This window comes from Stegostoma tigrinum, chromosome 18 (assembly GCF_030684315.1).
Source record: "Stegostoma tigrinum isolate sSteTig4 chromosome 18, sSteTig4.hap1, whole genome shotgun sequence".
NCBI classification, from domain to species: Eukaryota; Metazoa; Chordata; class Chondrichthyes; order Orectolobiformes; family Stegostomatidae; genus Stegostoma; species Stegostoma tigrinum.
The window spans coordinates 31,880,088-31,903,274 of NC_081371.1; the positions used below are offsets into that span (position 1 = coordinate 31,880,088).

General features: G+C 42.0%; 1 protein-coding gene across 1 annotated transcript; it reads right to left on the reverse strand.

Annotated features, from left to right (window-relative positions):
• Positions 1-10,155: 10,155 nt before the first annotated feature.
• On the reverse strand, positions 10,156-13,497 carry LOC125460901 (small integral membrane protein 30-like). Its single transcript, XM_059652437.1, has 2 exons — positions 12,302-13,497; positions 10,156-11,365 (listed from the first exon to the last, which is right to left on the reverse strand). The coding sequence occupies exon 1, from the start codon at positions 13,333-13,335 to the stop codon at positions 13,159-13,161; it is 177 nt and encodes a 58-aa protein (XP_059508420.1). The 5' UTR covers positions 13,336-13,497; the 3' UTR covers positions 10,156-11,365; positions 12,302-13,158.
• Between the last annotated feature and the right edge of the window lie 9,690 nt (positions 13,498-23,187).

Consider the following 23,187-nt stretch of genomic DNA (forward strand, 5'->3'; position numbering starts at 1 on the left):
TGTAGGAAGGCTATGCTTCAGTTGTACAGGAATTGTTGGGACTGCATCTGGAGTAGTGCATGGCAATGGATTCCTTATTGAGGAAGGATGTAAATGCATTGGAAGCAGCTCAGAGAAAGTTTACCAGATTAATACCTGGAATGGTTATCTTATGAGGAAATGTTGGACAGGCCAGGTTTGCATTCACTGATGCTGAGAAGAGAAAGAGGTTATGTGATTGAAACGTAAGCGGTGTCTTGACAGGGTCCACGGGAAAAGATATTTGTTGTTATGGGAGAAACTAGAATGGGAGGTCACTGTTGCAAAATAAAGGGTCACCCATTTAAGATAGACAGAAGGAGATTTTTTTTCCCTCAGACAGTTGTGAGTCTTTGAAACATTCTTCTTCAAAAGACAGTGGAGCAGGGTCCTTAACTATTTAAGGCAGAGGTAGATTGATTCTTGATAAGCCAGGCAGAAAAAGGTTATTGGGCTCTGCAGGAATGCTGAGTAATCAGGTAGGCCATGATCTTATTGAATGGTGGAACAGGCTTGGGGGGCTGAGTGGTGTAATCCTGCTCTAGTTCATTTATAGGTATCCATAAACATCGATAAATGGTTTTGACAGATTTAGAATGCTAAGCATCAATAACCAAGCTGTCAGTTAATAAGTGCCTGTAAAACAGTTAATGATTCCTTCATCCACTTTTGTAAAGAATGCGTTTGGCACCTGACCATATTAGAATTGTTCTGTTTTTTTGGTAACAGAACATAACAGGCTGGTTTTCCCTATTTCTGTATGTCAGCATTGCACCTGCCCTGGGGGAGTTCAGTAAATGACACTACCAGTTCTGAAGTACAGGACTTTAATCATATAACCAGAATGTTTGCCAGATCCAGTTGTTTTTTCAATGCATTTGGCTGGTTGTTGATGGCACCTGGATGGAATCAAATTGGCGGAAGACTGGCATCTGGGATTACTGGAACAACTGGAGAAGGCAGTGGATAATCAGCCAGACTGTGAGGTTCACACTGCAGCAAAACACAATTGCTGCTTCTGAAAACCTACAGTTCCCTGTGAATGCCTATTTTGAGTTGCAACTCTGTTGTTAATCTATTTCACCAATTACAGTGATAGTGCTACATAATACAATTGCGATTGTTTGCACTGTGAAGACAAAACTTAGTCACCATGAGTACTGTGTGGTGGCATGTCTACCAACACTGACATGGCTAGATGCATTTACAAATAAACTAATTAGTGAGGATGAGATCAAGGAAATTACATTGTGTTATTTCTCACATCACTCACTACAGGCCCAGTCTGACAACTCTTTCCATCAGAACTCTTTCAATTGATTCACAGCTGAGCTGTTCTTGGTAATGGATTTAGAGGTCCTGTATTTGGTGTATATTCTATTTTCTTCTAAAATCAGTGTTAAGCTATGGAGAAGTAGTAATTCATTGGCTGACGGAGAAAGCAATAGGTGGCAGTCAGTTCATGTTGGCTGGAAGCCACGACACTTCATGGGCAAAGTCGATATCTTCTAGGGCCAGTCCCTGCCAACCACCATTTCTACATCACTGATGGGTCTGTATTGCTAGTGGAATAACTCATCCTCCAGGAGGAGCAAAGGGCATAGGTAGGCTCTTTTAAGTATGAATATCAACATGTATCAGGCCAATGCTTGAGTAGATTCTGAGGTCACTAGGTCATTAATGATTTTCAAGAAAGGAGATCTGTGGTTTTAACCCAGCCTCGTCAACATGTGTCTCTAGACCTTTATTAATGTGATTGACCATTAGAATATAGGAGCAAAATTAGGCCATTTGGTCCATACCACCTGCTTGTCATTCAATCATGATTGATACCATTCTCAATCCCATTCTCTTGCCTGATGATGAACAGGTATTTCAGAGATGGGAAGTGAATTGCATACTACAGAATTCCCAAGCTCTGACTTGTTCTTGTAGTTACAGCACTAGTCCAAGTCTGAATGTTGTCCAGGTTTTGCTGCTTTGGGGTCATGGACTGTTTCAGCATGTGAGGGGTCACAAATGGTACGGAACATTGTGCAATCATCAGTGAACAAATTTAATCCTGACTTTTTGATAGAGGGAAGTTCACTGCTGAAGCATCAGAAGATGATTGGGCTGAGGCCATTACTCTGACAAACTCCTGCAATGGTAATTGACCTCCAGCAATAGAAACCTTGTTCCTTTGTGCCAGGTCTTCTTAATAACATGATTGGTCAAATGCTGCCTTGATGTCAAAGACAGTCACCATCACGGGAGTTCAGCCCTATTGTCCACATTTGGGCAAAGGTCTATAATGGGGTTAGGATTTGAGTGGGCTTGGCGGAATCCAAACTGGGTATCAGTGAGCACTTATTGGCATGTACTTTCTGCTTGATAGCACTGTTGAAAACACTTTTCATCACTTTCTTGATGATTGTATGTAGACAGATGGGGCATTTATTTGTCTAGTTGGATTTGTCTGGCATTTTGTGGACAGGCCATACCTGGACAATTTTCCACATTATCAAGTAAATGTCACTATTCTAACTGTACTGCAACACCTTCCTATGGGTGCAATTAGTTCTACAGCACAAATTTCCAGTGCGTTTGCTGGAATGATGTCAGGGTCTACACTCTTGGTAGCATCAAGTGTCTTTGGTCATTTCTTGATATCATGTGGAATGAATTGAATTGGCTGAATGCTGACATCTGTGATGCTGGGAACCTCAGGTGGTGACTGAGATGGATTGGCTACTTTGCTGTTCTGGCTGAAAGTGAGTGAAGCTGCTTCAGGTTTGTCTTTTGTACTGACATACTAAGCCATCCAATTATTAAGAGTGGGGGGAATTTGTGAAACCACCTTATATAGTGAGTTGTTTAATTGTTCATAACTGTTCAGGACTGCAGAACTTAGATCTGATCAGTTGGCTGTGGATTGTATAGTTCTGTCTGACGCATATTACTTATGTCACTTGATACACAAGTACAGGGTGTCCTCAAATAAAGTTGGAGTTACATTCCTGAAAATCACAACTTTAAGTGGAAAGACTTTAAGTGCAGCTTCTCATAAAAATCAATGTTGTAGTTAGGGTTAGGTTCAAGAGGACATTTCTTTCTGGGCAAATGAAAGCAAAAGTTGAAGCACTGTATCATCCATGTGCAGAACTGTGCAATCCTATCTGAAATAACTTGCAAAACAAATAGTGAATATAGCAGAAACATAATATAAATTCAAGTTTGAGAACACTCACCAATCTTCAAGGAGCAATCCCTTGGGTTGAAGATGATATGCTTCTGCTCCAGCAGATGGGTTCTGAATCCACTGCATGAGTTGCAGACTCTGTATTTATAGCCAGGTGTTGCTTGGAAGATTAGTGTCTCTGTGTTGGTGCCTTCACAAATGTACTACCGCCCAATCTATTTGATTACTAGAAGTTGCTGGAGAAATTTGACATTTTCAGAAACATTGCAGCATATTCATAAAGCTTTTCAGCGGCTTTGATTGATTTAGAGCTTCAATGCTGGGCATTTTGTCTTGGGGGAAGATTTTGTTCTTGCACCAGCCTTCCTGTCACTAGGTTTTTGAGGACACATCTTTTGAAGACATTGATTTTGAATTGATGACAATATGCAACTCTTGGTGGAATTAATAAGAGGAAGGGCTAGGATTACCAGGAGCTTTGAAAAATCTATCCGAGGACAATTGAAAAGTTCTGATTTGCTTTTCTGGGTATATCTCTGTGTAAAAGTTAATAGCATCAATGATCCTTCTGTTTACTCTGAGACAGTGAGAATTTCCATCACCTTGTCCAAAAGTTGGAAAACTTGTCAGCTGTTTCTTTGTCAAAATTTAAGTGGACAGTGGTCTTTCAGTACAGTCTTCATCTTCAGCTCATTGATTCCTCAGTGAGACCTAATTAGACAATTCCTCTCCATGGGTTTCAAGCAAATTAGATCAGCTTCATTCATTTCATCAAAAGCAGTCTGCCTCACCAAGGCCATGTTTATGTTGTACCCCAGAGGCATTGATCTGAGATTCATCTTGGCCTTTGGCTCTCTTAGGCCACAACCATTGCCTGCTGTTTTTGGGCACATACACATAACTTCATCCTATGAATCAGCAATATTGTCGATATTGCCGTTATACCAAAATTCTCTGATTGATGGCTTTATTCTTGCAGTCTGTTGCATTCATGAATTAGGAAAAAACATGGTGGAGTTAATAGGCCTTGAATATTGCTATTTTTCACTCATGGGTTGTGGGTGTCGCTGGCTGGCCAGCATTTGTTACCCATCCTTAGTTGCCCTTGAGGAAGTGGTGGAGAGCTGCCTTCTTGCACCACTGCAATCCAAGTGCTGTAGGTTGACCCACTATGCCATTAGGGAGGGAATTCCAGGACGCTGACCTAGCAACAACAAAGGAACATTGATATATTTCCAAGCCAGGATAGTGAGTGGCTTAGAGTGAAACCTACAGGTGATGGTGTTCCTATATATCTACTGCCCTTATCCTTTAAGATGGAAATGGTTGTTGGTTTGGAAAGTGCTGTGTAAGGATTTTTGATGAATTTCTGCAGTGCATCTTGTAGGAAGTACACATTGCTGCAACTGTGCGTCAGTGGTGGATGGGGTAGATGCTTGTGGAGGCAGTGCCAATCAAGTGGGCTGCTTTATTTTATATGGTGCCAAGTTTCTTGAGTGTTGTAGCTGCACCCATCCAGGCAAATGACTAGCATTCAATCATAAGCCTGAATTGTGCCTTGAGATGATGGACAGACTTTGGCGAGTCAGGAGGTGGCTTACTCGCTGTAGTATTCCTAGCCTCTGACCTGATCTTGTAGTTACTACGTTTATGTGGTGAGTCCAGTTGAACTTCTGATCAGTGGTAACACTAAGCATGTTGATACTGGGGATTTAAGTGAGGTAACACCACTGAATGTCAAGGAACGGTTGTTCGATTTTCTAGGATTCAAGATGGTGCCAACACCAGGTGACTCCTTGCGAGCTCCCTCCAGCAGATCTTACTCTAACTTTTCTTATATCTGTATGTCCTTGCTTACCATGATCTGTGTGTATTGCTCGCAAACAAAGCTTTTCACTCTACTTACACATGACAATAAATCAAATCAAATCAAAAATTTTATTGGAGATGGTCATTGTCTGGCATTTATGTGACCAAATTACTTGTCACTTGTCAGCCCAAGCCTGGATATTATCCAGAATTTGGTGCATTTGAATATGGACTACTTCAGTAACTGAAGCATCGTCAATGATGGTGAACATTGTGCAATCACTGGTGAATCTCCCCATATCTGACCTTATGACGGAAGGAAGGTCATTGATGAAGCAGCTGAAGATAGTTGGACCTAGGACACTATCCTTAGGAACTCCTGCAGAGATATCTTGGCTCTGAGATGACAAAAACCACAACCATCTTCCGACATGTCAAGTATGGCTCCAACCAGCACAGAGCTTTCTTGGATGCCGACTGATTCCATTTTTGCCAGGGCTCTTGATGCCACACTCAGTCGAATGTGGTGTTGATATCAAAGGCTGTCACTCTCACCTCACCTCTGGAATTCAGCTCTTTGTCAATGTTGGAACCAAAGCTGTAATGAGGTCAGAAGTTGAGTGGCCCTAGCAGGGTGTCAATGAGCAGAAGTCGCTTGATCACATTGTTGATGACACTTTCTATCACTTTACTGATGACTGAGAGCATACTGACGACACGGTAATTGGCTGGGTTGGATTTGTTCTACTTTTTGTGGACAGTACATACCCAGGTAATTTTCCACATTGTTGGATGGATGCCAATGTTGCAACTGTACTGGAAGAGCTTGGTTAGATGAGTGGCAAGTTCTGGAGCACAAGTCTTCAGTACTATTGATGATAACAAGTTGTAGAGCGGGATGAACACAGCAGGTCAAGCAGCATTATAGGAGCAGGAAAGCTGACGTTTTGGGCCTAGATCCATCTCCTACCTACTAACTTCATCCCGTACCCTTGACCTGTCTATCCTCCCTGGACTGACCTATCTCCTCCGTACCTCCACACCTACACTCACCTTTACTGGCTCCATCCCCACCTCTTTGACCAGTCTGTCTCCTCTCCACCTATCGTCTCCTCTATCCCTCTTCTATTCACCTCCCCCTCTCTCCCTATTTATTTCAGAAGCCCCCTTCCCATCCCCTGTTTCTGATGAAGGGTCTAGGCCCGAAACGTCAGCTTTCCTGCTCCTATAATGCTGCTTGGCCTGCTGTGTTCATCCAGCTTCACACCGTGTTATCTCAGATTCTCCAGCACCTGTAGTTCCTACTATCTCTTCAGTGCTATTGCTGTTATGTTATCAGGCCTCATCGTCTTTGCGGTATCCAGTGCCTCTACTTGAACTACATTGGCTGAAAACCGGAATCTGTGTTGCTGGGGATCACTGGGGCACGTCAAGATGGATCATCCATTGGGTAGTTCTGGCTGAATATTGTTGCAAAAACTTCAGTCTTATCTTTACACTGATGTGTTGGGCTCTTACATCATGGAGAATGAGAATATTTGTGAAGGCTCTTCCTCCAGTGGGTTGTTTAATTGTCCACCACAAATCATGACTGGATATGGCAGGATAGTAAATCTTAGATCTGATCTGTTGGTTGTGGGATCACTTAGTTCTGTCAGTCACTTGCTGCTTATGCAATTTGGCATGCAAGAAGTCCTGTTTGGTAGCTTTAACAGATTGACACCTCCTTTTCAGGCATGCCTTGTGCTGCTGCTGGCATGCTGTACTGCACACTCTATTGAACCAACGTTGATCCCCTGAGTTGATGGTAATGGTTGAATGGGAGTTATGCTGGGCCATGAGGCTACAGATTGTGCATGGTGTACAATTCTGTTGCTGTCATTAGCCTACAGAGCCTCAAGGATGCCCAGTCTTGAGTTGCTAGATCTGTTTGAAGTCTATCCCATTTAGCACAGTGCTAGTGCCACACAACATGATGGAGAATATTCTCAATGTGAAGGTGGGACTTCGTCTCCAAGAGGACTGTGCGGTGGTCACCCTTGCTGATACAGTCATGGACTGTTGCATCAACAGATTGGTAATTATGATGTCAATTATTTTTTTTCTGTCTTGTTTGTCTCCTCACCACCTGCCGCAGACCAAGTCTAGCAGCTACGTTCTTTAGAACTCGACTAGCTTGATCAGTACTGCCGTTGCTGAGCTACTGCTGACGATGGACATTAGAATTCTGTGGCCTAGGATACTTTGCTGTCTTGTCATTCTCAGTGCCTCCTCCAAGTGTTGTTCAACATTGAGGTGTACTGATTCATTAGCCAAGGGAAGATAATCAGTGGTAATCAGCAGAAAATTTCCTTGCCCATGTTTAACTTGAAGTCATGAGAATTTATGGGGTCCAGAGTCAATGTTGGTGACTACTAGGGTAACTCCCTCCCAAATGTATACCATTGCATTGTCACCTCTGCTGGGTCTGTCCTGCCAGTGGAACAGGACATATCCAACAATGGTGATGATGTTAACTGAGACATTGTCTGTAAGGTGTGATACCATGAGTATTACTGTCAGGCTGTTGCTTGACCAGACTGTGAGGCAGCTGTCTCAGATTTGGCACCAGAACCCAGATGTTAGTAAGGAGAACTCTGCAGGGTTGGGGGAAATGTATTTGTCATTGTCTTTTTAGTACCTAGGTCAGTAACAGGTGGGCCATTTGGTTTCATTTCTTTGTTGAGACTTTGCAGCAATTGTTACAACTGCATGACTTGTTAGGCAATTTCAAAGGGCAGTTAAGATTCAATCAAATTGCTGTGGGTCAGGAGTCACAGAGTCAGAAGAGCCATGTAGCATAGAAACAGACGTTGCAGTCCAACCGACCAGATCAAGTGAAGATTGCAGATTTCTTTTCCTGAAGGACATTAGTGAGCCAGATATTTTTCTGACAATCGACAATGGTTTCATGGTCATCAGTAAATTTTTATTCACTCCTTTGATTGAATTAGAATTCCACGACTGCTCCCTGATCCATGGGTTGTAGCAATAAGGTTGTGTCTACTGGTAGAAAAGGTACTTAACATTAACAGTACAATATTCTGTTCAAGTGGGATGGCAGACAGAGTGAATCATTCCTCAAAGAGTAACCCCATTCTCCAGGCTTTCTTACTCGAGCACCAAATGAAATGCAGATGCTCCTTTCAGTAAAACCACCACATTCCAGGATAATATAATCAGGGGATGTTTGGTAGCTTTCAAATCTGATGCTGTCTCCTCTGCTTGCAAACATATGATTTCTGGGGAGATACCAAGATGTAGAGCTGGATGAACACAGCAGGCCAAGCAGCATCAGAGGAGCAGAAAGGCTGACGTTTCAGGCCTAGACCCTTCTTCAGAAATTCTGGGCCCAAAACGTGAGCCTTCCTGCTCCGGTGATGCTGCTTGGCCTGCTATGTTCATCCAGCTCTACACCTTGGTATCTCAGATTTTCCAGCATCTGCAGTTCCTACTATCTCTGATTTCTGGGGGAGATGTGTTTCCTAAAACACCACATTTGATTAATACTGAAAAGTTGTTTTGCTAAGTAGCAATCCTCCTCGCTGAATCTTAGGCAGCAATTTCATGAGCTGCTCCTGTTTCTGCACCAGCTGCCTCACCAGACATTGCAACAACATGCAAACCATCCAGACTAGCATTGAAACTCAATGACTGTGAAATCTCACCCTGCTCATTGTGTAAATTCTTATGCTGGCATCTGGCTCTTTCTTGAATTATCATTAATTTAAGGCAGTTGATGCTGGTTTTGATTTTTGATCCAGAAAGTCAAGTTTTTCTATGTTCTCCCTGATGCTGCCTCCAGACCAACTCACCCTTCTAGCACTCAGCATTTTGTGGGCATTATCACACATTACTCTCAATGTCATAGCTCAACTATTCTGGCAATATTAATTGCTCATTCTCCTGCTTCAAGGCACCTTAAATATCTAGTTTTACCATGAGGTTCATGGTTTTCCTCAATCGCTTTGCATGTGAATGCTCACATTTGCTGGGTGTTTCCAGCTCAAACTGAAATGCAATTAGAGCTTGAGGCAAGAATCAGGGACTTCAAAATTGCCTTAGCCTCATGTGTCCTCTTGCTGACTTAAAATGGCTCCTCATCTATCAACAGCAGAAAAAAGTTGACCAGCAAAACTCGCTTGAGTTCTACACTGTATCTGCATAGCATCTTGCTCAGAGCATCAGGGCTTCATATTGCACAAACTCAGAACTGTTAACTCTGCTTTCTCCACACAGATGCTACCAGACCTGAGATTTTCCAGCAATTTCTTATTTCTGCTTTACAGCTTCACCTCATTTTTAGATGTGCCTGGTGCTGCTTCTGGCATGCCCTGCTGCACTGTTAATTTAACCAGGGCTGACAGCATTAACATCAAACTGGGGGAAAGTGGCGCATATGCTGAGCCATGAGGTTACTCAATATGTTGGAAGTAAATCATGCTTCTGGTGACCCACAGCACCTCATTGATACCCATCTTGAGTTGCTAAATTTGTTTGAAGTCTGTCCCCTTTAGCATAGTGGTGGTGCTAGACGACACAAGCTGAGAGGGCGAGGTAAAGTGTGTTTGCCTGATGTTGGTTCCGTCCTTGTTGCTGAACTAGGTTGGTGACAGGCAATGTCCTTTAGGACTTGACTAGGACATTTCCTTATCAACGTTTAATCTGATGTGATGAGACTTCACAGGGTCCAGAGGCAATACTGAGGACTCCAGGACATTTCCATCACTACCCTGACTGTATAATCAATCTACCAGTGAGACGTGACATACCACAGGTGGTGACAGTATTGTCTGGGTATCATTCCATGACTATGACTTTGTCATTTGAATGATTTGTGAGACAGCTCTTGAATTTTTGTACTGGCCCCTAGATGTTTACAAGGAGGTCTTTGCAGGGTCGGTGAGCTGTGTTTACTGATGTCATTTCCAGTACCTTAATTGAGGTCCAGTTTCACTCATTGTTAAAACTTTCTAGCAATTGATACAAACGGCCTGCTAGGTCATTTTAGACAGCAGTTAAAACCACATTGTTGTAGGTCATGATGTCACATGTTGGCTAGACTACAGTAAAGACAACAGATGGGATTTTATGACATTCGACAATGGTTTCATGTTCATCATTGGAGTAGTTCCAGATTTTTATTGAATTCAGATTTCACCAAATGCAATGGATCAGACATGGATTTGAATCCGGGTCCCCAGAACATTATCTGGGTATCTTGATTACTGGTCGAGTGACTATGCCACTACTTCCCCAGAGTACAGCTTGAGGGGAGAAGTTACACAGACCTCAATACACCAAAAGGAATGATGACACTGAAACATAGGTATAGTTTTGCATTTCTGTTCCATCATGACTCAAAACATCACCACAGCAGATGGCTAGTTAAAACACCCTTTTTTTTTGACAAGATGGAATCTTCAGTGAAGATTCAACGACTGGCACGTGCAACAATTTGAGTGATTAAATTTAAACTAAGTTTGCTAATACTTGGAAATCTGGTGTATCTTTTGGTATACACTTAGCACAGCACAACATTTTAAGATGTATATACATACAAAATGCAATTGCTTGAACACAATTTTTGATGTGTGCATAATTCATAAAATCTAGTACATATCATGAATACAATGTCAATGCATTGTGCACTACAAATAACCCACAGGATATATGAATTTCATGATGCAGCATGTTCAGAAATAACAGTCACTGAAGCACCAAGAAGAAAAAAGATCAAGCTGGAAGCTAAAAAAAACAGCAAGTGCAGCCTAAGTAAATTTCACATTTGACTTTGATTTCAAAGTTTTGAAACAACTTTGCAGGCCTAGTTTATAAATTTGACAGTCCTTACCTATCACAAGTTTAATTGATCCTAAAAGCTTGAAACAAACACGTCCAATTCACAGTGCAAAGTAAATATCATTTCAAGGAAGCTTTGGGGCTACTAATAAACAAGCGTAAGTGATTTCATTGAACTGCTCTAATGTTTGTATCATCTATATAAACAGGCAGAAAAACCATACAAAACCTACAAACATCCAGGGTATTTAAGGTGTTTCACCTCCACCCACTCAAATTTGTCATTTAACTACATTGCCATGATATAACAATGTCAAAGGCCACTAACTGCTAATACCTGCTGCACGACACATTTAAAAAATAAAATCCGATGACAAGAGGAAGATTTTTACATTTCAAAGTTAGCAGCCTTCACAGTGAATGGGTTGGCCATCGCTTGATTGTTAGCAGTTCTCTAAGCAGACCCAAATAGTGCTCAGCCTGTTTGATTAGATCAACTTCAGCTCTCAGCCTGGTCTGTAATCAATATATAAAATGAGGGATGTTGAGAGGATTCATCAGTTCGTTGAACAATGAATGATTTATTTACTGTTACATACATCTTGAAAATACAGTGAAAAATGTTTTGTCAACACTATCCGGTGGCACTTTCAGTTTCAATAAGGATAAAAATTACCTAAATAAGAATTCATCTTGTTCAAACTGGGATCTCAGCACAACTCCAGGGCTTCTGTTACTTTTACTACACAGCTGGTTCTTCACTTTTTAAAAAAAATTGTGTTCCCACAGTCTTACCAGATCATTAGAGAGAGAGAGATATGACTTGTGGTGATTTAATCTGAGGGCCACCAGCTCTCAGGTGGGGAGAGAGGTTGAGAAAGAGAATCCTTTGTGGTAACTTCAGCTGGTGCTGGAATTGAACCTACACTGTTGGCATCACGGGATAACAAAGTGTAGAGCTGGATAACACAGCAGGCCAAGCAGCATCTTAATGCTGCTTGGCTTGCTGTGTTATCCAGCTCTACACTTTGTTATCTCAGATTCTCCAGCATCTGCAGTTTCTTTTATCACTGTTGGCATCACACTAGTTTGCAAACCAAGCATCCAATCAACTGAACTAAACCAACCCCTATATTTCATCTAAGCAACTGAACAAACTACTACTAGGAATGGAGACAAACAAAACTGAAAATGATCTCAAATGTACAAAGGGCTTTGATTTTCATTTTGGCAATTAAGATTTACAGAAGCAACCCAACTGTAGAAAGGTGCTACAAAGTGGTGTTGATCTTTAACTTGCAGTTATTGAACACAGACTAAGACTGCTGTGTGTTATACCAGTCAATAAATAAATTACAACTTTTAAAATTCATTTTGCACAAATCAAGACATCAAAAGTTATTTATTATGATGTCCTTATGAAAATCCAAGTTGATACAAATCACACATTACCATTTCCCAATCATTGTATTAGTTTGCTGGATGAACCAAATGTCTTCTCTACATTAGCCGGTGAGAAGTCCAGAGAGTGATGGAGGGTAAATGTTCAGAGAACACAAACAAGGAACTGCATTTATGACGAACATCCCTTTCAAAGGGAAACGACGCTAGGTGGCAATAATCAAGCGAAGCCGAATTCAGGAACACAAGGATGGAAAAAATTAAACCAAAACCTAAAAAACGTCTACTGCTTGAAATAAGTTACTTTAACGATTTGGTGCAACAACGGAGGGAGAGGAAAGAGTGTCACAATTGCTCAGAAACATGACGACGTTTGCATCAGAGTGCGGACCGGGAGAAAGCGAGCACGTTTAACTTCAACTTCCGTGTTTCATTTTGGGTTTGGCGCTCCAAAAATCGGAGTGGTTTCTTTTTGGGTGGGGAAATAATTAAAGTACAATTTCACTGAAGCTTTTCAGAAACGTCCCGAGGGTTGTAAAACTTGGTTAGTGCAGCCTTCCCTCGCACTGTGGTTCCGAAGAGGATGGAGTTGGATGCTCCTCAATGGGCAGCTGGTGGTCCTGGGGAAGACACAAGGTGTGTGTGTGTGTGTGTGTGTGCGTGCGACGGGGCTCAGCATCGCGCCAACAGGAGCAATCAAACAGGCAACTTCTCACGGCGCTGGTGCAAAAAAAAGTCTGTAAGACCCAAGAAGACGTGTCTCCGTCTGTTCCGGCGTGACCTCCCTCTCTCTCCGGAGGATTGTTGTGTCTCTGAGGATAATAAGGCTTTCGCGACCGGGGGGGTACCCTTTGCTTGTTGCTGCTTTGGAAAGACTCTGGCTTCTTTCCTCCTTCCTTGCCCCGCTCTCAGAGTTGCGCGTTTCTCTTCCGAGAGTACCAGCCTAGACACGCACAGACTCCTACCACACTGAGAGCCAACCCCAGCAGCAGTGCCACCGCGTCCCCTCCGTCCAAAGCCTGCGCTCCGGGCAGCAGAGCCAACAAGTACATCCAAATCGCTAGCCAAACCCACCAGGAAGCCATGTTGCATGTGGCAGCCGAATCACTTGATATCTCTCTCTCTCTCCGTATCAGATGATTGCTCACAACTTCCGCCTGCAGCCTTGACGTTTAGTTATTTTTCCGCTGCTTAAAGCTTCAGGACACACACGCAGCCTCGGAACAGTAATACCGCCAAATGATCTCTGCGCTGGAAGCACTTTTTTAAAATATAAAAAATCAAAATCTGTATTGAATTAAAACATATACAGGGTCATGTGCAAACCACGCATGTCTCTTTTTAAACACGCAATTCATTCTAAAACAGTAGTAAATTGCATGAAGTGATTAGATCGTGGAATCAACTTGTACTTTTTCATGAATATTGCCTTAGAACTGTCGAGTTTTAAGCTAGTAAATTGGTAAACTAGTGTTAATGCCAACATAAATGGATAAAACTCGTTTTTTTAACAATACTTTCTCTTCAGCGACACGAGGAACAATTGCTCCTCTACAGGTTGGGAAGAGTATATGATTTTCATTATATATATTAATTAATTAAAATTTAGATCTTGTGCTTCGAATTTCTCCAGCTACTGCTCCCTGTAGATACTTTCATGTATTGGGGGTGCTTACGGTAAAATTAACTGTACACTACCTCGGTTTTCATTGAATGACAGGCAAATGGATTTCACTTTATGAATGTATCAATCTTACAATTGAAACCTCATTCACTATTGCTTTGGAGAAATAATACTTTTGCCTTTAATGGTATTTATTAAATTGTTTATCCTTATTCACAGCATAAGCAAGATTTAAGTTATAGTAGGAGCTGCAGATGCTGGAGAATCCAAGACAACAAGGTGTGGAGCTGGATGAATACAGCAGGCCAAGTAGCATCTTAGGAGCAGGAAAGCTGACGTTGCTGTTTTGTCAGCTACAGAGAGCAGACAATTAGTCCAGTTAATAATTATTTCCTCGGTTGTTTCTGTGGGTCAATGGTTTAATGTGCTCATAGTTTTTAACCATAAAGTCTTTGCCTTAACCTGACTGAAGGTTAGAGGTCATATGGTGCAATGAAGTTGGCATGTAGAAGACCAGAATCAGCTTTGCGCATCAGCAAACTAATGTACAGATTTTATGGCTGCAAGTTCAACATGATATTATCAGTCAAGAGCAAAGCAAGATTGTGAGGTGGTGTGGTGAGAGGCATACCAAAGAAATATTGCCCAATGGATCCACAAAGATAAAAATGTTTTGAAATTAACTTTTTCTGGGTCATAAAATATTGTGGATATCTTCCAATATTTGAAATCTGCCAAACCACTTCCCTGCACTCCTAAAATGTTTGGTTAAATGGAAGCACTGCCTGAATGGGCCAAGGACGCCAATAGCATTCCAAAATTACTAAATAAACAACGGGCAAAAGGAAAACAGAAAATCAATATAATAAATATCGCTAGAGAAAAAGTGCTAGGGAAATGAGCGGGGCTAAAGGTCAATAATATTACTCCAGGATGTTAAAAGATGTACATGTAGAGACTGTGGATATACCGATAATAATCTTCCAAGAATCCTTAGATTCTGGAAAAGTCCCAGAGGATTGGAAAACTACAAATGAAACACCTTTCTTTAGAAAGGAAAGGAGACAAAATCTGGTTACTATAGACCAGTTAACTTAATATCTGTTGTTAGGAAAATGCTAGGGTCTGTTATGAAGAATGTCACAGCAAAGCATTTTGAAATACATAATATGATCACGTATGATACATAAATGATACATAAATAATACATAAATACATAATATGATCAAGTTGAGTCAGCATAACTTTGTGAAGAGAACATCATGCCTTTTAACTTTAGAATTATTTGAGTAGAAAAAACACCGAGGATAGCATGCAAACAGATCCTTTGATCCAACTAGTCCACACCAACCAAATTCCTAAACGAAACTAGTTCCTTTTGCCTGCTTTTGGCCCATATCCATTTAAACCTTTCGTATTTGTGTACTTACTCAAATACTTTTAAAATGTTGTACCTGTATCTGAATCCACCACTTCCTCTGATGGTTCATTCCACACACGAACCTCTTTTTGTAAAGAAGTTGCCCCTCATGTCCTTTGTAAAACTTTTTCCTCTCACCTTAAAATATGCCCCCTCATTTTTTGACTCCCACTCCAAGATAACCATTCCACAAGTGTGGGGTAAAGTGAGGAGTCAGGCCTCAATAAACTACCACAGTCAGCAACCCTCACTGTTGGCTTTATACTTCACCATGCTCTAGTCTCCAAATGAGCTAGCTAAGTTGTATTCACTTTATCACACTCTATAAGATTGCCCGTCAACCTTCTACACTCCAATGAAAGAAGTCCCAGCCTAAGGGTGATTCAATAAGGCTGGACTACGAAGAAATGGGATTTATTACAGTTGTACAGAGCCCTGGATTGACCACATATACATTCAAATCTGAGTACAGTGCATCAGGAAAGATATGGCCTTGGACAGGGTGTAACAAAGATTTATTACAGATTGTGCCTGATCATATCACCCTATACAATAGAAATGTAAGGAGCAATAGTCCATGAAGGATCACAGGGATCTCTATCCATGAGTGAGATAGTAAGAGAGAGAGATGACTGGTTTTGTGTAGCTTGAGATAATCATTCCACAAGTGTGGGATAAAGTGAGGAGTTAGGCCTCTATCAACTGCCACAGTCAGCAACCCTCAATGTTAGCTTTATACTTCATCACGCGCTAGTCACCTATCCAAATGAGCTAGCCAACTTGTATGCTTTCAGTGATTTATGCATGAGGAAACCTAAATCATTCTGTTGTGCAGTGTTCCTCCATTTCCTAATTATATTCAGCTATGCAATTCTTTTGCCAAAGTACATAACTTCACATTTTTCCACATTAGATTCCACCTTCCAAGTCTTTCCCCCACTTGCTTCACCTGTCAAAGCCATCCTGGAGATCCTTCTGCCTTTCTCACCAATTGCTTTCCCACCTGATTTTGTGTCATCTGCAAACATGGCTATTGTACATTCACTTTCCTCATTCAAACCGTTACTATATATTGTAAATAGTTGTGGTCCCAGAAGTGATCCCTGCAGCACCCCACTAATTAACAGGTTGCCATCTTGAAAACCCGCCTTATCATTATTCTGTCTACTATTAATTAGCCAATCCTTATTCCATGCTAATCTACTACATCTAAAATCACAGGTTCTTATTAAGTAGTCTGGCATGTGGTACCTTATCAAATGCCTTCTGAAAATCAAAATGTATTACATCCTCTGCTTGCTCTTTATCTATTTATATAAACTATTTGGATGAGAATATAAGAGGTATGGTTTTAACTTTGCAGATGACACTGAAATGGATGGTCTAGTGGACAGTGAGGAAGGTTATCTAAGAATACAACGAGGTCTTGATCAATTGGGTCAATGGGCTGAGGAGTGGCAGATGGAGTTTTATTTGGACAAATGCGAGGTATTGCATTTTGGTAAAACAAACAAGGGCATGACTTATACAATCAATGGTAGGGCATTGGGTAGTGTTGTAGAACAGAGAGACCCAGCAGTTCAGGTACATGTTGCTGTGGGTCTAGAATCACATGAAGGCACATCAGTCTGCCTCCCTGAAGAATGTCAACGAACCAGAAAGGTTTTTCTGATCATTTTGTGGTCATTGGCAACTGCTTTTAAATTGAGATTTATTGATAAAGTTCAAACTCTACTGGCTGCTGTGGTAGAATTTGAACCCATATCCTCATGACCTGAGTCTCTGGATTATTCCTCCATGGATATTTCTGTGATGCCACTACTGTCCTCCAAATCTCTCCACTCACAAACATATTCCAGTTTCTTATCATTTGTAAAACACTCTCATGCGCCCTTCTTGGATCTAAGGTGGATGACCTCTAACTTTCCTACTAAACTGCACTAGCCAAAGTTTTGCCCATTGAGTTAATCTAGCAATACTTCTTTGAATCTTTCTATTCTGATCTACATTATGTACTGTGCCAGCTAATTTAGCTTTACAAGCAAACTTAGAGTTTTCAATTCATTTATCCATGTCATTTGTAATGATAATGAAAATCAGAGGCCCCAGTACAAATCCCTGGGGCTGCCATTATAGTCACATGATGTCTATTTATGTACATAGTCATTATTGCTGTAATTTGTCTTTGAACCCCGAACCAGATCCCTTGGAAAGTCAATAGTTTGCCTTCAGTTTCAATCATTCTTATGTTTATGAGCAGTCTCTTATGTGGATTCTTGATTTTTGGGAAACTACATCATTAACATTCACAGGCATTCTCCGACTTATCATGTTTGTTGTCTCCTTTAAAAGATCAGCTAGATTCATCAGAGATAATGGGAACTGCAGATGCTGGAGATTCCAAGATAATAAAATGTGAGGCTGGATGAACACAGCAGGCCAAGCAGCATCTCAGGAGCACAAAAGCTGACGTTTCGGGCCTAGACCCTTCATCAGAGAGGGGGATGGGGGGAGGGAACTGGAATAAATAGGGAGAGAGGGGGAGGCGGACCGAAGATGGAGAGTAAAGAAGATAGGTGGAGAGAGTGTAGGTGGGGAGGTAGGGAGGGGATAGGTCAGTCCAGGGAAGACGGACAGGTCAAGGAGGTGGGATGAGGTTAGTAGGTAGCTGGGGGTGCGGCTTGGGGTGGGAGGAAGGGATGGGTGAGAGGAAGAACCGGTTAGGGAGGCAGAGACAGGTTGGACTGGTTTTGGGATGCAGTGGGTGGGGGGGAAGAGCTGGGCTGGTTGTGTGGTGCAGTGGGGGGAGGGGATGAACTGGGCTGGTTTAGGGATGTAGTAGGGGAAGGGGAGATTTTGAAACTGGTGAAGTCCACATTGATACCATATGGCTGCAGGGTTCCCAGGCGGAATATGAGTTGCTGTTCCTGCAACCTTCGGGTGGCATCATTGTGGCTGTGCAGGAGGCCCATGATGGACATGTCATCAAGAGAATGGGAGGGGGAGTGGAAATGGTTTGCGACTGGGAGGTGCAGTTGTTTGTTGCGAACTGAGCGGAGGTGTTCTGCAAAGCGGTCCCCAAGCCTCCGCTTGGTTTCCCCAATGTAGAGGAAGCCGCACCGGGTACAGTGGATGCAGTATACCACATTGGCAGATGTGCAGGTGAACCTCTGCTTAATGTGGAATGTCATCTCATGATTATTCTTAAGAGTCTGGCTAACAATTTTAGTTTATCATCCATAGCACTGTTTATCATCAATATAACCTGAAGCATCTCTTTTTTGTATACTACTTTGGAACACCCTAATCTATCCATTGTTCTGAGATAATGGGAACTGCAGATGCTGGAGAATTCCAAGATAATAAAATGTGAGGCTGGATGAACACAGCAGGCCAAGCAGCATCTCAGGATCACAAAACGAGGCTTGGGGACCGCTTTGCAGAACACCTCCGCTCAGTTCGCAACAAACAACTGCCCCTCCCAGTCGCAAACCATTTCCACTCCCCCTCCCATTCTCTAGATGACATGTCCATCATGGGCCTCCTGCACTGCCACAATGATGCCACCCGAAGGTTGCAGGAACAGCAACTCATATTCCACCTGGGAACCCTGCAGCCATATGGTATCAATGTGGACTTCACCAGTTTCAAAATCTCTCCTTCCCCTACTGCATCCCTAAACCAGCCCAGTTTGTCCCCTCCCCCCACTGCACCACACAACCAGCCCAGCTCTTCCCCCCCCCACCCACTGCATCCCAAAACCAGTCCAACCTGTCTCTACCTCCCTAACCGGTTCTTCCTCTCACCCATCCCTTCCTCCCACCCCAAGCCGCACCCCCAGCTACCCACTAACTTCATCCCACCTCCTTGACCTGTCCGTCTTCCCTGGACTGACCTATGCCCTCCCTACCTCCCCACCTACACTCTCTCCACCTATCTTCTTTACTCTCCATCTTCGGTCCGCCTCCCCCTCTCTCCCTATTTATTCCAGTTCCCTCTCCCCATCCCCCTCTCTGATGAAGGGTCTAGGCCCGAAACGTCAGCTTTTGTGCTCCTGAGATGCTGCTTGGCCTGCTGTGTTCATCCAGCCTCACATTTTATTATCCATTGTTCTGTTTGCATTGTACAGCGCAGAGGTCTTATTAAGAAGCATTCTTTATGCAACACTTTTTGAAAATGGATACTTTGGGAAAAACAGCACAGCTGTTAATGAAGATAGCAGGTTCTTTCACATATGCCTGTGTGTTGGAATAGTCTTTGACGACTCTCACATTTTCATAAAGATGTTTTCAGAATATATAGTTGTAGAACCATTTAAAATCCTGACTTTCAGCCAATAAATATTGTTTACATTTGAATTAGGTCATGTATAAAAGTGGGAGAACATATTTGAAAGAATAGTTTTAAACTACAACTGGGGTAAATGTTAACATTGACATTTATCTTTCAACTTATTTAATTAACATTCATTTAGAGATTTTTTCCAGTCCCACTGCTGAAGCCATGGGACTTCTGTGCAATGAACAGATGTTTGCTGGAAGTTCATTGCTTCAGTCTTGCAGCATGTTCCAAGATCAGCCTTATTATTTATGGATAGCCAACTCTCACCTAATTTTAGAGTTAGCAATGACAAGAGAATGTGGGAGATAGTGATTCGCCCCTGAGCCATAAGGAAGAAATGGGCTTGTAGTGACCTTGAAAACCCATGGTAGAGCCATCTGTGCATTAAATGTTTGGAAGTCAGTTTCTAGGCAAAAATAGACAATAGGACAAATGTAACTCCCAATTTTTAGTTACTATGAATCAAGTGTGCTGTATGAAAAGGATTTTATTTATAGAGTTTGGACCAAGAGTTTAGGCTAGGAATGTAGGAAATAAGGATAGGAGCAGACCATATGACCTATCATGCCTCCTTTACTGTTGAATAAAATTGTGGCTGATCCTCGCTTCCCATCTCCCTTGATTCCCTGAGAAACTGAAAATATGACTCAATCTTACAGGTATTCAATAAAAGAACATCTACATCTCTATAAAAAAGAATGACAAAAAAATCACCACTTTTTGAATGGAGAAACTTTTCGTCATCCACGTGATTGTTGTCTTATCCTGATCCGTGAGCCTGTTCTAAATTACCCCGTCAGTGGGAACAATTTCACCATGCCAACCCTATCAAGCCCCCATTAGACTGAAATATTTTTAGTTGCTATAATTATACAAGATGCCCCTTAACACACTCTGTCCTTGTAAAATAACAATATTTTCAGCATTTTTCACAAGAATAGATCTTCATTTAATGCTGCTACAAAGACAAAACTAGATGTACAAATGCCAGTGAAAGTGGTAATGAATCTGTCAGATTGTCATAAAAAAATTAGATTCACCTTGCTCATTGGGAAGGAAGCTTGTCATCCTTACCCATTTTGGCCTTTGTATTCTCCAGTTCAATACCAATGTGATTGACTCTTAATTGTCCTCTGATGGCTCATAAAGTCACTCAGTTGTATGAAACCATGAAAAAGGATGAAACTGAATGCCCAGAAAATGTGCAAAGTCCTGTTTACTACATTCTCATACTGCGTACCACCTCCACTACTCGGCACCCACCCCACCCACCCAACACCACCACCACCACCACCAAACAGGACAGACCAAACGTTGTGGCACAGTGATACAAATCAAGGGGGGGGGGGGGTGTGATCTGGGAGTCTATAGCTTTAACTCAAGACCCCATGAAATCTCAGGACATCAGATCTAATAGAGAATCTTCCTGTTACTGATCAACTACTGCCCTCCCTCCCTCTGAAGATAAGCCAATATCCCTCTACGTTGAAAACCACTTGGAAGAAGTGAACTAGGGGCACAGGATGTACACTGCATTGTGTGCGTTCGTATCCATCACCAAGAGTGCTTGACATCATTTAACACTAACTGAGCTTGCTGAGTCTTGAAAGAGATGCTTGCTAGACTGACAGGTGTTCTTGTATGTCCAAGTGGTTGCACAGTTTTGAAGCAGCATTCCTCCTGATACCCAGTGCTTTTCCACCACCGACAAGTCACACATCGGAACTGTGATGAAATACTTTCAATTTGCTTGAATGAGTGCAGCTTCATCAACATTTAAGAGCCTTGGCACCTTCTACGACCAAACAGCTTGCTTATTTAGCACTACGTTCACCACTTTAAACGTTTACTGCCTCCACCACTGGTGCACATGCTGCAAAAAAACCATCTAGATGGTGTTCTGCAACAATTTACTAAGGATCCTTCAACAGCAGTTTGCAAACCTGGGTCCTGTACCACAATAGCAGTGACATCAGAGCATGGGAACACTACTACCTTCAGATCGCGCTCCAAGCCACAGAGCATCCTTCCTTGGAACTGCATTGCTATTCTTTCATTGGCCCTGGGACAAGATCCTGAAACAGCCATGAAGGTAGCGGTCATGTTTGAGGGGGAAGAAGTTAGGTTCAGGAGATCAAAAGGTGGGTGGTCTTGGAGCATGTTGGCGTATTTGTCACAAAGGTTGATGCCAGCAGGGGATTCCCTCGTTGGGATGTGGCATGTCCATCAAGAAGAACCATCACCTGGAAGGTTACTTAGCCATCCTCTGGTGAGTTTACCTAGTGGTCATCTGTATGGAAACAAACCCTCCCAATGTGTGCAAAATGCCCACTGAGCTGGTAAGTGCCCTTAATTGGGCAATCAATGGCCAACTGCACTGCAAGTTTCCTGTCACTGGCATTATGACAATGAAAGCCGAATCAGCATTCACGGTGATTTTCAAAATCCATTTGGTCTTTAATTTGAAAGGCTCAGGAGCCTGCTAGGCTGAAGCTCAAACATTTTAGTTTGTTGCATTGCTGCATCAGAAAGTCACAAAGGCTCTAACTGCAAGGAGAGGGAACTTAGTTGCCTTACATTAGAAGCATAGAAACTACCAACAGGAGTAGGCCATTGGGCCCCTCAAGTCTGCTCCACCATTCAGTATGATCATGGTGATCCTCCATCTCAATCTGCTTTCAATTTCTGCTTTCTTCCCATATTCCTTGATGTCTTTAAAATCTAAAGAGTTGGCTATCTCCTTGCTGAATCAGGGAAATCAGGGAAAACATCCTCTTTACATCTAGTCTGATCAGTGTTAGAATTTTATACATTTCAATCAGACCTCCTCTCATCTTTCTAAACTTGAGCGAAGGTCGGCCCAGTAAAACTAATCTCTCCTCATAGGAGAGTCTGCGAATCCCTGTATCGGCCTGGTGAACCTTCATTGTACTCCTTCTCTGACAAGTATATTATTTCCCAGGAAGGGAGACTGCAACTGAATGCAGTACTTCAAGTGTGATCTCACTAAGGCCCTGTATAACTGCAGTAAGATATTGCTATGTCTGAACTCAACTTGTCTTGCAGTGAAAGTCAATCTACCATTTGAGAAGCAAACCAGATATGTCAGATTCACAGCTAGCTTAGGTAAGTCTAACTAACACGTGGGTTTAAGGTAAACATTACCTCGTTAAAATACTTTTATGGTAACAACTAAAATTTAAAACTATAATTCTCTACTAGGAAAAACACTGCACTACCTTTCTTTTTCTTAGACTGAACCGATAAGGGACTTTGTGTTGTGTATGTGATTATTTAATGAATTTTTAACTGTTTTAGAATTTATATTATCTCACATTGTGTTCTGTATCAGTGATTTGAGAATCTGATTTCATAATCCCTTCGGTGGGGATATAATATCCAAAAAAATTATAAACTGGCTTTAACTTACTGAAAAGCTGTCCAGAATATTGTGGTAATCGTGACTGGCATTTCAGCTTTGTTCAGGCGTGTGGGGTGTTGGAACATTCCTTCAAATTCACTTTAGTGAATCTGAGATCTGTTTTTCTTATC

Bases quoted from the DNA above. Each gene is read 5' to 3' on its own strand.
- LOC125460901 (XM_059652437.1), bottom strand. From the start codon at position 13,335: ATGGCTTCCTGGTGGGTTTGGCTAGCGATTTGGATGTACTTGTTGGCT.